The 15,785-nt window shown below is 42.4% G+C and overlaps 1 protein-coding gene across 1 annotated transcript in view; it reads left to right on the top strand.

The window, feature by feature from the left end:
- The window catches only part of LOC121580779 (calsyntenin-2), a 257,312-nt gene that overhangs the window by 224,424 nt on the left and 17,103 nt on the right, over positions 1 to 15,785 (top strand). Inside the window, exons 9-11 of the mRNA XM_041895810.1 lie at positions 6,682 to 6,844; positions 12,519 to 12,685; positions 13,033 to 13,181. Coding sequence (XP_041751744.1) covers positions 6,682 to 6,844; positions 12,519 to 12,685; positions 13,033 to 13,181 — 479 coding nt within the window. The remainder of the gene's footprint in view (positions 1 to 6,681; positions 6,845 to 12,518; positions 12,686 to 13,032; positions 13,182 to 15,785) is intronic.

Raw genomic sequence — 15,785 nt, 5'->3', positions numbered from 1 at the left:
GCCACCAGATCAAAATGTACACTGTCACCTGATATCCAATAACAGTCAAATGTTCCTAACATCAACTCCATTGCCCCAAAACTCCATTGTTTTATATCACATTCCCTTATGCGCGCCACTGCAGAAATGTAATAACGCGGGACCGAAAATGTGACTATTAAACTTTCTATTCATTTGACAGGACAGTCTTCCACGCTTTATCATTCATACCAGAGGGACCAGAGGGACCAGAGGGAGAGGAAATATATAGCATACACTCCTTATCAGGGAGAAGAGAGAGCTGTCACCTCATTTCATCCCCTTCTCCCTCCTCTATTGCGTCAGAGTCCAGGGTCGTATTCATCAGAGTCCAACAATGCTTTCACAGGAAGTGGGTGGGTCGTTTAGAACGAGAATCACTTTCCGCTAGTGCGTCATAGAAATGGAATTGGTTGAATGGGTCGAACAGACGCGCTGATTTGTCAGGATTTTTTACGGTCCACACTCTTTAGTTGCACAGCACAATTTTTCAATTGTTTTCAGAAGAACAGTACACTTGTGCCTATACATGGCTAGTCAGCAAGTCAATGGGGCAAAACACAATGCAGACCTATATGCCTGATGAGAGAAAACAGGAAAGTCAGTGTGCAGCCTGCAAGGCATTTCTCTCAGCTCTCCAAAATAACTGAAAGGTATTGAGGAAGACAATGCTTTTCACTCCAACCTCCTCTTTATTTTTTATGCTTGTCTTTTGTTAGATCTGAAGGTCAAGATGCAATCTGCTGACAGCAGATAGATTAACGATGAAACCAGAGTGAGTCAAGAGGTGGAGAGAAAACAGATGTCAAAAAATCTCTGTTGATATTTACACAGTGTCTACGTGCCTGGCTGTGTGTGTGTGTCTTTGTCTGCATCTATGTGTGTGTATGCATGAAACAGATGCATAGAGATATTGTGTGTGTGTGTGTGTGTCAGAGATTGTTTTTATGTGTGTGTGTGTTTTGGTTTTCTGTTTTGGTAACTTGCTGATCCCCCTCCTGTCATGCTAAGATTAATGCCTTATGTGTTTTTCATTACAGGGCGCATGTACTGTAAGCTGGTGAAAAATTATGCGTTCATCCTTCTGTAACAGCCACATAATCACTGCTTTAGGGACATTAGTTGTGTTGTGAAGGAGGTATGGAGAATGAACAGTGTGTACACCTCACTGTCATGTAACACCAGCTAAACGAAAATGGCATCTTATTCTGTTGTAGTTAGTCAAGCATGGATGGCAAACATAAAGTGATGAGGTGATTAAATATTCTGTCTTTGTTGTTGTCCTATAGCTTGATAGGATCCTAGCTTTGAGTTCTCAATCCATGTAGCGATAGGAGGTGCTTAAAGGATGAGTAAATTATTTCAGAAGCTAGCAGATTAATTACTTACCAACAACAGCTGCAAATCCCAATAAAACTACATCACTTTTTGAAGTTCACTTTCCTTGCTTTGTCTAACAACACTGTCATGAATCTAGCAAATACGTTTTGTGGGTCAGAGTGCAGTATTTATTTAGTTTCATAGCACATATGTTTGAGAAGGACCTACAAAATAACTACATTATGGCATTCACTAATCATAAACTATTTACATATAATAGGTACATTTGTGGACAAAAGTCTAACTTACTCGACCTTTAAGCTTATAGAGTTATCAAAAGTATGATCTGTAATTCAACATGCTCATAGTCATTCAAATAAGAACCATCATCAGTACATGTAACCCAGCCTCTCTGAGATCACTGTGACACATAGGGACAGATTTGCACTTTTTCTCCAGGTGAAAATATGTACACCTGTTTTTCCCAGAGGATATTAACCATAGAGACCAGAACAAAAAGGCAACAGTAAGGGCTAAGAGGATAGTTAAGACAATTCAAGGAACATTTTAAATTAATACTGTTCCATGCTTTGCTTTAGCTTTCTGTTTGGTGTTTTATGACTGCAAAAGGCTTAGTTAGTGAACCTGTCCCGTAGAGAGACATTCAAAGACCGGTAGAGAGACGGTAGTACCCAGAGAGGTAGCTCAGAGGAGGGTCTGTACAGTGAGGAGTGGCGTGGTATCTCCCTGAAGAGAGTAGTCACAGAGTGGGAGCTCAGAGGAGGGTCTGTACAGTGAGGATTGGCATGGTATCTCCCTGGAGAGAGTAGTCACAGAGAGGGAGAGAAGCTACTGAGAGTGGTGGTTCCCAGGAGACATCAGTCAGTTACAGGAGGTCTCTCTCTGGCATTTTACTCTCCACAGCGTGACAGCGACACCTGTGTGTATGTGTGTGTGTGTGTGTGTGTGTGTGTGTGTGTGTGTATGTGTGTGTGCCTACCTGCGTGCGTCCATGCACACGTAGGTATGTGCAGGGGCGCAACTTTGGTTTTAGAAGTGGGGGGGACATAATATATATGTACAGTGGGGAGAACAAGTATTTGATACACTGCCAATTTTGCAGGTTTTCCTACTTACAAAGCATGTAGAGGTCTGTAATTTTTTATCACAGGTACACTTCAACTGCGAGAGACGGAATCTAAAACAAAATTCCAGAAAATCACATTGTATGATTTTTAATTAATTAATTTGTATTTGATACATCAGAAAAGCAGAACTTAATATTTGGTACAGAAACCTTTGTTTGCAATTACAGAGATCATACGTTTCCTGTAGGTCTTGACCAGGTTTGCACACACTGCAGCAGGGATTTTGGCCCACTCCTCCATACAAACATTCTCCAGATCCTTCAGGTTTCGGGGCTGTTGCTGGGCAATACTGACTTTCAGCTCCCTCCAAAGATTTTCTATTGGGTTCAGGTCTGGAGACTGGCTAGGCCACTCCAGGACCTTGAGATGCTTCTTACGGAGCCACTCCTTAGTTGCCCTGGCTGTGTGTTTCGGGTTGTTGTCATGCTGGAAGACCCAGCCACGACCCATCTTCAATGCTCTTACTGAGGGAAGGAGGTTGTTGGCCAAGATCTCGCGATACATGGCCCCATCCATCCTCCCCCTCAATACGGTGCAGTCGTCCTGTCCCCTTTGCAGAAAAGCATCCCCAAAGAATGATGTTTCCACCTCCATGCTTCACGGTTGGGATGGTGTTCTTGGGGTTGTACTCATCCTTCTTCTTCCTCCAAACACGGCGAGTGGAGTTTAGACCAAAAAGCTCTATTTTTGTCTCATCAGACCACATGACCTTCTCCCATTCCTCCTCTGGATCATCCAGATGGTCATTGGCAAACTTCAGACGGGCCTGGACATGCGCTGGCTTGAGCAGGGGGACCTTGCGTGCGCTGCAGGATTTTAATCCATGACAGCGTAGTGTGTTACTAATGGTTTTCTTTGAGACTGTGGTCCCATCTCTCTTCAGGTCATTGACCAGGTCCTGCCGTGTAGTTCTGGGCTGATCCCTCACCTTCCTCATGATCATTGATGCCCCACGAGGTGAGATCTTGCATGGAGGCCCAGACCGAGGGTGATTGACCGTCATCTTGAACATCTTCCATTTTCTAATAATTGCGGCAACAGTTGTTGCCTTCTCACCAAGCTGCTTGCCTATTGTCCTGTAGCCCATCCCAGCCTTGTGCAGGTCTACAATTTTATCCCTGATGTCCTTACACAGCTCTCTGGTCTTGGCCATTGTGGAGAGGTTGGAGTCTGTTTGATTGAGTGTGTGGACAGGTGTCTTTTATACAGGTAACGAGTTCAAACAGGTGCAGTTAATACAGGTAATGAGTGGAGAACAGGGGGGCTTCTTAAAGAAAAACTAACAGGTCTGTGAGAGCCGGAATTCTTACTGTTTGGTAGGTGATCAAATACTTATGTCATGCAATAAAATGCAAATTAATTACTTAAAAATCATACAATGTGATTTTCTGGATTTTTTTTTAGATTCCGTCTCTCACAGTTGAAGTGTACCTATGATAAAAATGACAGACCTCTACATGCTTTGTAAATAGGAAAACCTGCAAAATCAGCAGTGTATCAAATACTTTTCTCCCCACTGTATATGTACAGTATATACACTACCAGTCAAAAGTTCGGACACACCTACTCATTCAAGCAGCCAACAAGTGCTAAGCATATGTGGGACCTCCTTCAAGACTGTTGGAAAAGCATTCCAGGTGAAGCTGGTTGAGAGAATGCCAAGAGTGTTCAAAGCTGTCATCAAGGCAAAGGGTGGCTATTTGAAGAATCTCAAATATAAAATATAATTTGATTTGTTTAACACTTTTTTGGTTACTACATGATTCCATATGTGTTATTTCATAGTTTTGATGTCTTCGCTATTATTCTACAATGTAGAAAATAGTAAAAAATAAAGAAAAACCCTTGAATGAGTAGGTGTTCTAAAACTTTTGACCGGTAGTGTGTATATATATATATTTTTATTCAGTCGGATAAACACTTCAAACAGCCTACTCGACCACTCGGAGGCGTCCGCCTGGTCCTAAAGCACACCGTTGCCTTATGTGTGGGTGACTACAAGTGCCTTTGTATAGGTGTATACAGTATATACACTAATGTTCAAAAGTTTGGGGTCACTTAGAAATGTCCTTGTTTTCGAAAGAAAAGCAATTTTCTTGCCCATTAAAATAACATCAAATTGATCAGAAATACAGTGTAGACATTGTTAATGTTGTAAATGACTATTGTAGCTGGAAACGGCTGATTTTTTATGGAATATCTACATAGGCGTACAGAGGCCCATTATCAGCAACCATCAGTCCTGTGTTCCAATGGCACGTTGTGTTTGCTAATCCAAGTTTGTCATTTTAAAAGGCTAATTGATAATTAGAAAACCCTTTTGCAATTATGTTAGCACAGCTGAAAACTGTTGTGCTGATTAAAGAAGCAATAAAACTGGCCTTCTTGAGACTAGTTGAGTATCTGGAGCATCAGTAATTGTGGGTTCGATTACAGGCTCAAAATGGCCAGAAATAAAGAACTTTCTTCTAAAACTCGTCAGTCTATTCTTGTTCTGAGAAATGAAGGCTATTCCATGCGAGAAATTGCCAAGAAACTGAAGATCTTGTACAACGCTGTGTGCTACTCCCTTCACAGAACATCGCAAACTGGCTCGTTTCTACAATAGCCATTTACAACATTAACAATGTCTACACTGTATTTCTGATCAATTTGATGTTATTTTAATGGACAAAAAAAATGCTTTTCTTTCAAAATTGAGGACATTTCTAAGTGACCCCAAACTTTTGAACGGTAGTGTATATATTCACATCTATGCCTGCGTGGGCAGCAAATCTGTGTTTACCACTGCGTGGACAGCGTATTGGTGTTTACCGCTGCATTGGCCGCGTATCGGTGTTTACCGACAGCGAGCAACCTAATACAGTCTTACTCACACTGATTAAAGAAAACAGCATTTTAAATTATGCCTCATGTTTGTGAGCATGAAAGGCTTCCTGGGTGTGCGAGGCATCAGGGAAGGAGTTAGCCAAGCCTGACTGCCTTGTGTACCGTCTAGAGGGGTTGTTCAAGGCTCACTGGTAAATCAGCAGCAGCATGTGATTGCATTACTTGAATGATAAACCCCTCGGAGCACTCTGGAGACATCTACAAACACGCTGTTTGACAGTTATCTCCCTCCATATAGTGAATTTAATAGAATGAAGTTTCCCTCAACTTCTGATCTAAAGCCAGTTTGGAAGTGTATTGTGAGTTGAAAGCTGATCCTAGCTCTGTGCGTGGGGGATTCTATCCGATCATCTCCAATTATACAGTGCTGCAGTACTACTATTTGACAGCTATCTCCCTCCACAATAGATCTCAACCATGTACGCCACAATTGCCCCTCAAACGTCTAATCCAAAGTCAGTTTCGCAGTGTACCCCATGATAGTTACAACTCACAGTTGGGGAGTTAAAAACTGATCCAAGATCAGAGCGTGGGGACAACTTTTCCCTGGAAGTATCTCAACACTAGACACTTGCCAGGGGGGGAATAGAACACTATTATTATAAGAGCTGAGATGGGTCAATTTCCTTTAAATTGGCTGGCGCTTGACTGACTGCTGGGCTGGATTTGACAGGCTTTGGTTCTTCCTCCAGGGAGGTTTTGGAATAAGTTAGTGTTTTGGGCTTAATGAAAAAGTTGTGTGATGATCCCCTGACTTAGCGCTCGTAAATCCATGTCCCCTTAATGAGCGACTCCTTACAGTTAAACTTCATTAATTATCCTGAGAACAAATGAACAAGAGAGGAGCGGGATGAATCTGAATTAAGTTTAATGTGTTTTTCATTACTGAGATTGGGAGGGGGACTGCCAAACATGCATTGTTGGGTTTGGGCTTTATGATAACCATAAATAAGTTGTTCATTTAAGAAATATCATCCACAGCGATATAAAAAATAGTAAAGTGTGAAACTAACTATTATGATATTGCAGTGAATTTGTGGGGTTGACATAAGGAGGTTCAAACTCACAAATTTCAGGTCCCAAGGCAAGTGCACTAACCACTGTCCCCATAGAAGTGACCAACTTGGAAGTGCTTGTAACATGTTTATGGGCTTGTTTGTTACAGTACTATATCTTATTGAATCCAATTAAGTATAAGTATGTGTGAATGCGATTATCCATGTGCTTAAATAACATACCAACTAGATCTACACAACTCATTGGTGGGTTTAACTCAATGCTAACGGCATGTCCCTATGTCTTACAGATCTGTGATAAGGAGTGGCACTACTACGTGATCAACGTGGAGTTTCCTGCCGTGACGCTCTTTGTGGATGGCGTGACCTACGAACCCTACCTGGTGACGGACGATTGGCCCATCCATCCCTCGTCAATCGACACCCAGCTGACAGTGGGTGCCTGCTGGCAAGGTTATTATCGACTCTTATATCCTGTCCGGTGTTCATACCAACTCCTTGTGACTCTGAGGCTGTCCTAATATGGACACCGTACCAGAATAACAATATTTTGTACTGTAAAATAAGGGGAGGGAGTTTCTCTTGGATTTGTACATGCCATCTCAGAGCACACAAAGAATGCAGCGGTTTTCAATATCCCAGAAGCCCCTGCAAGTTGCTAACTAGCGTTAGTGCAATTGCTAACTAGCGTTAGCGCATGCTAGCTGTTACCATTAGGGGTGACCCCATTTAGTCGACTGGTCGATTATTTGGTCGATAGGCTGTTGGTCGACCAAGATTTCTTTAGCCGCGCAGTAGCAAAAAAAAATAAAAAATGTTCAAGGTGTACAAGACACCTGTCTGATTGGCGCCTGTCTGAGTGGACTGATCCATTGTGGAGGCCGTGGGGATGGCACAGTCCATCACTCTAAGACGTGCTACTTTAATTGTACAGTATATGGTTATATTATGTCAGAACAATCGTGCAAAACGAATAAAAATAATCTTATTTTATAACAAATGCGCTTTCTCCCGCGTTGAATAGCGGTCGTTGTCCGCAGTTCTGAAACATCAGTGCACTGTTGAATTGGCGCCTTTTCCTAGACCATGTTGCTATGTGCATAATAGCAAAGTTAACCAGCATATTGGTGTTGAGAACAATGCGTCGGAAGCAGCAGCGGAGTTAGGAAACGAGAAAACAGCCCTTGCCTTAATTGTCTAAGAAAAGTGAGGAGACAGGAAACCAACTCAATTAGGTCTATAATCAATAGCCTAACTGTTAAATGTGCCTGGCTTTATAAATAATCTATATACTGTATATCTACAGAAATAAGACAGATCCTGCTTCTGTTTGTTTAATAGCCTACTGATTCTGTGAGCAACAAGTCTCATGCAACCACAACATGTCGGATAAACAATTTTTCAAATTCGACTGTTTTTAATCTTTGCTTTGCTGTAATAAAGGCTTTACACTTTTTTTTGTTAGAACAGCCTCTCTGCTATTACTTAATTTATTTAGTGTTGTTAACACTGTTCCAAATTGTCCGAAAAATTATATTTATAATAATAATAATAATAATAACCCTCCTTTTTCTTGATCTCCTTCTTATTGTTATTATTACTATTATTATTATGATCATCATTATAATAATAAGTAATATCATTATCATTAGTAGGCTTAGTATAATCACCATCGAGCTGTAGGCATCCTGTTTAGTCTTAATACCATAACTTACTTAGGCCTATATTTCAATAGTTATATAGGCTGCTGTATCAATCATTCATTCATGTCATCACAGAGCATACAAGTCATTCATGATCTGAAATGCAATCAAGCATTTGAGTTTTAAAATAAAATAACAAAGCAACCTTTGAATAATTAGCGTACACAATAAATAAACTGTTCCATTTTGGAAATTGCATTCACAAATGAATGTGACTGTTTTTAGTCTTTGCTGTAATAAAGGCTTTACAAAAAAATAAAATAATAAACGTTACAACAGACTCTCTGGTACGCTTATAATGTATTGTGTTGTTTACATTGTTCCAAACGGTCCGAAAAATTATATTGTAATCTATACAGCCCCTGTTTGGCACACATAAGATCCACACAGCGCTTGCTCCTTACCTTCTTTTACTTGATCTCCAGTATTTTCCACAACTAGTCAAATCTATTCCACACATCCGACTTCCCCTTTACCTCCTGAGCAACCAGTAAACATTCCCCCGTTTCAAGTTTATTTGTCACGTCCTCTGCATCTATTTTGCTGTCACGTGTTACGGTGTTCAGAGTTTGTTATAACCAATTTCTTGATGTGATTATGATATGCTATAGGTGCGATGCATACATGTGTCATGTAAAGAGAGCAAGCGTTGAGGGAATAGGGAATGGATTTCTTAAACAAATGGGGGATTTCGGTAACAGAACTTTTCAGTCAGAAATGTCTGTAATTACGTTGCAGCTTCAGCAACATGGACAGCGCGATAAACACTGAAGTTCTGTGGTGGTTGCTGCAGCATGGAGGAGAAAGAGACAACGGGTGCTTTTTTTGTGTGTCTTCATTATTTAATCAAACAATGCACTTAAAGCAAGCTCAGTGCATATAGTTGATTTGATTAACATATAGGATGTGTCTATAAATGGAAAAATACACGTTTTAAAATTTCAATCAATCGATTGGTCGAAAAAACGGACGACTCTCGGTCAACCAAGATTATTTTAGTTGGGGGCAGCCCTAGTTACCATAGACTTCCAGTCATTGTGCTAACGCTAGTTAGCATTGGCTCGCGAAACTACCTCTAACTTCGAGTCATTCTTTTTCAAATCGAAGAGGCTCAAGCTTGGAGACATCAAACAGGAAACACAGGTTGTCAATTCCAGCCGCTTGAAAAGAGGGGGCTAATGATCTCATTTGAATGAAGAAGCACTACTTAACATAGCTTTTATGATACGAAAATAACAATTATATAAATGTTTTTGCTGGGGGGAGTAGGCCGGGAGATGGATACAGCTAAATCACATGAGCCCCTCTCGAGGCATCGAGGGCCAATGGCATTTCGGTGTAATTTTAATTTATTTTCATCTGGCTCCTGATTGCAATTTTCTCTTTTTTCTCCTGTTCCCTGTCTCTTTCCATGAATCTGTGATTGTGTGAGAAAGCCCTGAAGAAGGGATTAAGACAGTCTGAATGGAAGACAAGTTCTCTGGCTATTACATCCCAATGAAGCTGCTTTAAGCTTCACTAAGCCGCAATTGATAACTTTGCAGACCATTAGTGAACAGGATTGCCTTTCTAAGTACCCACCACCCTGCACACAATCAACGACGTAATGAAGAGACACACGGAACGATAGGCTCCAGACATAATTTTAGCTCCCCCAAATCAAAACAAGATTCGTGACTTGTGACTAGAGCGACATCATATATATTTTTTGCCCATTTTCGTTGGGGAAACTTTTATGGAGATTGCTTTGAACGGTGCTCTTCTTATGCAGAGTAGACAGGCAATGTATGTTGTGTAATTACTATGTACAGTGCATTGGAAAGTATTCAGACCCCTTGACTTTTTCTACATTTTGTTACGTTACAGCCTCATCAATCTACACACAATACCCCATGATGACAAAGCAAAATCAGGTTTTTAGAAATGTTTGCAAAAAAAAAATGATATACAAAACATACCTTATTTACATAGGTATTCAGACCCTTTGCTATGAGATTCGAAATTGAGCTCAGATGCATCCTGTTTCAATTGATCATCCTTGAGCTGTTCCTACAGCTTGATTGTAGTCCACCTGTGGAAAATTAAATTGATTGGACATGATTTGGAAAGGCACACACCTGTCTATACAAGCTCCCACAGTTGACAGTGCATGTCCGAGCAAAAACCAAGCCATGAGGTCGAAGGAATTGTCCATAGAGCTCCAAGACAGGATTGTGTTGAGGCACAGATCTGGGGAATGGTATCAAAACATTTCTGTAGCATTGAAGGTCCTCAAGAACACAGTGGCCTCCATCATTCTTAAATGGAAGAAGTTTGAAACCACCAAGACTCTTTCTAGAGCTGGCCACCTGGCCAAACTGAGCAATCGGGGCAGAAGGGCCTTGGTCAGGGAGGTGACCAAGAACCCAATGATCACTCTGACAGAGCTCCAGAGTTCCTCTGTGGAGATGGGAGAAACTTCCAGAAGGACAACCATCTCTGCAGCACTCCACCAATCAGACCTTTATGGTAGAGTGGCCAGACGGAAGCCACTACTCAGTAAAAGGCACATGACAGCCCATTTGGAGTTTGCCAAAAGGCACCTAACGGACTCTCAGACCATGAGAAACAAAATTCTCTGGTCTGATGAAACCAAGATTGAACTCTTTGGCCTGAATACAAAGCATCACGTCTGGAGGAAACCTGGCACCGTCCCTACGGTGAAGCATGGTGGTGGCAGCATCATGCTATGGGTTTTTCAGCGGCCAGGACTGGGAGACTAGTCAGGATCAAGGGAAAGATTAATGGAGCAAAGTACAGAGAGATCCTTGATGAAAACCTGCTCCATTGCGCTCAGGACCTAAGACTGGGGCGAAGGTTCACCTTCCAACAGGACAATGACCCTAAGCACACAGCCAAGACAATGCAGGAGTGGCTTCGGGACAAGTCTCTGAATATCCTTGAGTGGCCCAACCAGAGCCCGGACTTGAACCCGATCAAACATCTCTGGAGAGACCTAAAAATAGCTGTGCAGCGATGCTCCCCATCCAACCTGACAGTGCTCGAGAGTATCTGCAGAGAAGAATGGGAGAAACTCCCCAAATACAGGTGTGCCAAGCTTGTAGCGTCATACCCAAGAAAACTCGAGGCTGTAATCGCTGCCAAAGGTGCTTCAACAAAGTACTGAGTAAAGGGTCTGAATACTTATGTAAATGTAATATATCAGTGTTTTTTATTTTTAATACATTTGCACACAAAAAATAAAAACCTGTTTTTGCTTTGTCATTATTGTGTATTGTGTGTAGATTGATGAGGGGGAATGATTTAATCAATTTTAGAATAAGGCTGTAACGTAACAAAATGTGGAAAAAGTCAAGGGGTCTGAATACTTTCCGAATGCACTGTAACTACTAGGGAAGTATAGTGCAGAGCAACTTTGGCTGGCCTTAGGCCTACTGCCATGTCCTGCCTCTTCTTAACCAAAACCACACCACAATCTTGAACCTACTTTTCCTAATACAGCGAAGTCAAACTGTTGATTTTAAACTTAATTGCTATCTTTCCCACTGCAGTTGTAAATACTATACAGCCAGGTGTGCAGAAATAGCATATGCTAGCCGGACTGAGGCCTACACGCTGAACGTTTTCTTGTTCAAATTCTCCTCTTTTGGTACCGAAATGAGCCCAAAATATGCTCCCTCAATCTGTGCCACAACACTTAGTTGATAACATCATAATAATAAAAAATCAGGAGCAATAAGTCTGGAGCCGTTGCAGGTGGCGGCAAGAACGCTTGAGTATGTCAGCGCAAGACACAGCTCTGGGACCGTTAGCATATTACTATAGCGACTAGGATCAAAGAGGAAACACACACACACTCGTCTGAATAAGACGACGGCAGCGTTTTTCCTTCACAGGCCTCATGTCCCTGACGCTACCTCAGATTGGACATGTTTTTATTTTGTTGTTTTGACAGTCGCTTTAAAAAATAAGTGGGGAGAGCAGATGGGTACTGGCAAACAAAACTGGCTGACATTTCCGTAGTCACGCTATGGGCTTTATTTTACGGTACTGTTTGGCTTGGTATTTACCTCATGTGGTAAAAAAGGTCACCCTCTGTTAGCCTTTATTGAAACCTTTATTTATAAAGGTTAGTCTTGTTGAAAGGTTAGTTATGTAGGTTATTCTCCTTTCTTAAACTGTCATTTCTAACTTAGACTGAGTAAATAAAGCGTAAAGGACTGTAAAATAAAGAATTACCAAAGCATATTCTTATATTATAATAGAGACATGCACCATATTGCTTTCACCTGTGCTGTAATTTCAGAATTTCAGATCAGAGCAGATTAAGGAGAGGACATGATCTCCTCAGAAGCCATTTTGAGATGCACCTTTGAACTGAACAAACCCTGATGTCCCATCCTTCCTCTTCTTTTCCTCCCTAGGTGGTGAGGTGTCCACCCCACGGTTCACCCAGTTCTTCCGGGGCAGTCTGTCTGGGCTGACCATCAGGCCAGGGAGGATCGAGACCCAGAAGGTCATCTCCTGTCTACAGGCCTGTAAGGAAGGATTGGATATCAACTCACTGGAGAGCCTGGGCAAGAACATCAAGGTGACAGCTCTGGAGACACACACACGAACACACACACACGAACACACACACATATAAACAGACATAAATGTTCATAAAAGACTCACACACAGGGTGTTTCTACAAACACACCTTAACCCTCATAAGTCATAACGTCTGTATTCTACAAACAGTACTGTTAAGAGATCTGAAAAACACCATCAATCAAATAAATATGATTATACTCTTAGGTAAAGTATTTATTTTTAAGGCGATCTCTGTAGAAACGGTACAAATCGAGAGGTTCAAGACCCTCATAAGACATCACAGTAAATTAACTTCCCCTCTAGTATCGATGTGTTGATTAATGTGTTATTCTGTCTGTACAGTTCCACTTCAACCCAGCCCAGTCGGTGCTGGTGATGGAGGGAGAGGACCTGGAGAGTGTCACCACAGCCATGGCCAAGGTCTCCTACATCAACTCACGCCAGTTCCCCACAGCAGGCTTCAGACAGCTACACATCACCACCACCGTACAGTGAGTATGGAACCCTACAGATGCGTATGCGTACGCACACACAGACACACGCTGTAATCTGTCTCCCACACACAGACACACGCTGTAATCTGTCTCCCACACACAGACACACGCTGTAATCTGTCTCCCACACACAGACACACGCTGTAATCTGTCTCCCACACACAGACACACGCTGTAATCTGTCTCCCACACACAGACACACGCTGTAATCTGTCTCCCACACACAGACACACACTGTAATCTGTCTCCCACACACAGACACATGCTGTAATCTGTCTCCCACACACAGACACACACTCCTCAACCTATTTTCCTCTCTCTCTCACACATAGGCTACAAGCGCAAAGACACAGGTGCTTGTGCGCACAGACACACACACACAAACATGATTCACACCAAGCACACAGAAAGGCTTACAGTGGGGGAAAAAAGTATTTAGTCAGCCACCAATTGTGCAAGTTCTCCCACTTAAAAAGATGAGAGAGGCTTGTAATTTTCATCATAGGTACACGTCAACTATGACAGACAAAATGTGAAAAAAAAGAATTTATTTGCAAATTATGGTGGAAAATAAGTATTTGGTCACCTACAAACAAGCAAGATTTCTGGCTCTCACAGACCTGTAACTTCTTCTTTAAGAGGCTCCTCTGTCCTCCACTCGTTACCTGTATTAATGGCACCTGTTTGAACTTGTTATCAGTATAAAAGACACCTGTCCACAACCTCAAACAGTCACACTCCAAACTCCACTATGACCAAGACCAAAGAGCTGTCAAAGGACACCAGAAACAAAATTGTAGACCTGCACCAGGCTGGGAAGACTGAATCTGCAATAGGTAAGCAGCTTGGTTTGAAGAAATCAACTGTGGGAGCAATTATTAGGAAATGGAAGACATACAAGACCACTGATAATCTCCCTCGATCTGGGGCTCCACGCAAGATCTCGGTCAAAATGATCACAAGCAAAAATCCCAGAACCACAGGGGGGACCTAGTGAATGACCTGCAGAGAGCTGGGACCAAAGTAACAAAGCCTACCATCAGTAACACACTACGCCGCCAGGGACTCAAATCCTGCAGCGCCAGACGTGTCCCCCTGCTTAAGCCAGTACATGTCCAGGCCCGTCTGAAGTTTGCTAGAGTGCATTTGGATGATCCAGAAGAGGATTGGGAGAATGTCATATGGTCAGATGAAACCAAAATAGAACTTTTTTGGTAAAAACTCAACTCGTCGTGTTTGGAGGACAAAGAATGCTGAGTTGCATCCAAAGAACACCATACCTACTGTGAAGCATGGGGGTGGAAACATCATGCTTTGGGGCTGTTTTTCTGCAAAGGGACCAGGACGACTGATCCGTGTAAAGGAAAGAATGAATGGGGCCATGTATCGTGAGATTTTGAGTGAAAACCTCCTTCCATCAGCAAGGGCATTGAAGATGAAACGTGGCTGGGTCTTTCAGCATGACAATGATCCCAAACACACCGCCCGGGCAACGAAAGAGTGGCTTCATAAGAAGCATTTCAAGGTCCTGGAGTGGCCTAGCCAGTCTCCAGATCTCAACCCCATAGAAAATCTTTGGAGGGAGTTGAAAGTCTGTGTTGCCCAGCGACAGCCCCAAAACATCACTGCTCTAGAGGAGATCTGCATGGAGGAATGGGCCAAAATACCAGCAACAGTGTGTGAAAACCTTGTGAAGACTTACAGAAAACGTTTGACCTGTGTCATTGCCAACAAAGGGTAAATAACATAGTATTGAGAAACTTTTGTTATTGACCAAATACTTATTTTCCACCATAATTTGCAATGTGATTTTCTGGATTTTTTTTCCTCATTTTGTCTGTCATAGTTGACGTGTACCTATGATGAAAATTACAGGCCTCTCTCATCTTTTTAAGTGGGAGAACTTGCACAATTGGTGGCTGACTAAATACTTCCCAGAATGTGTTTATCAAACCTTCATTTGTGTATTTCACACAAACAAATACAGCCGAGGTAAAGAATTGTGGTTCTCTGGGGAAAGAGAGAGAGAATGAAAGGGGGAAGTGTTTTGATGGAGGGAGAGTGAGAGTGTGGTCTCTCTGTGTCTGATATGCTAATCAAGAGTGTTAGAGGGGAGAGGTGTGCTGTGTCCCTCTCTTTACATCTCCCCTCAGTAACCACACAATTCCGCCCCACCGCGCCACGGCTGAGAGGGCCGCTGGGTTGCCATTGCGCCGCGGTTGCCGATGGAGCTGTGGTTGCCGGAGCCGACATTGCATCAGCTGATGATGAGGATAGGAATGAGGGCCATGAAGGCAATCTGCTGTGTCAGGGTTTCTCAAGCCAGAGAGCACTCCGAGAGGGAAGGTTGATCATTAGATTAATATAGCGCTGTTAAGACTGACTGGCTGGCAGACTAGGTGGGTCGTTTTCTCTCTCTCTCTCTCTCTCTTTCTCTCTCTCTCGCTGTCTCTCTCTCTCTCTCTCTCTCTCTCTCTCTCGCTGTCTCTCTCTCTCTCTCTCTCTCTCTCTCTCTCTCTCTCTCTCTCTCTCTCTCTCTCTCTCTCTCTCTCTCGCTGTCTCTCTCGCTGTCTCTCTCTCTCTCTCTCTCTCTCTCTCTCT

This window comes from Coregonus clupeaformis, chromosome 14, assembly GCF_020615455.1.
Source record: "Coregonus clupeaformis isolate EN_2021a chromosome 14, ASM2061545v1, whole genome shotgun sequence".
Classification (NCBI taxonomy): domain Eukaryota; kingdom Metazoa; phylum Chordata; class Actinopteri; order Salmoniformes; family Salmonidae; genus Coregonus; species Coregonus clupeaformis.
Note: the sequence above shows the minus strand (reverse complement) of the source record. Positions and strands in the feature narration are given on the sequence as shown.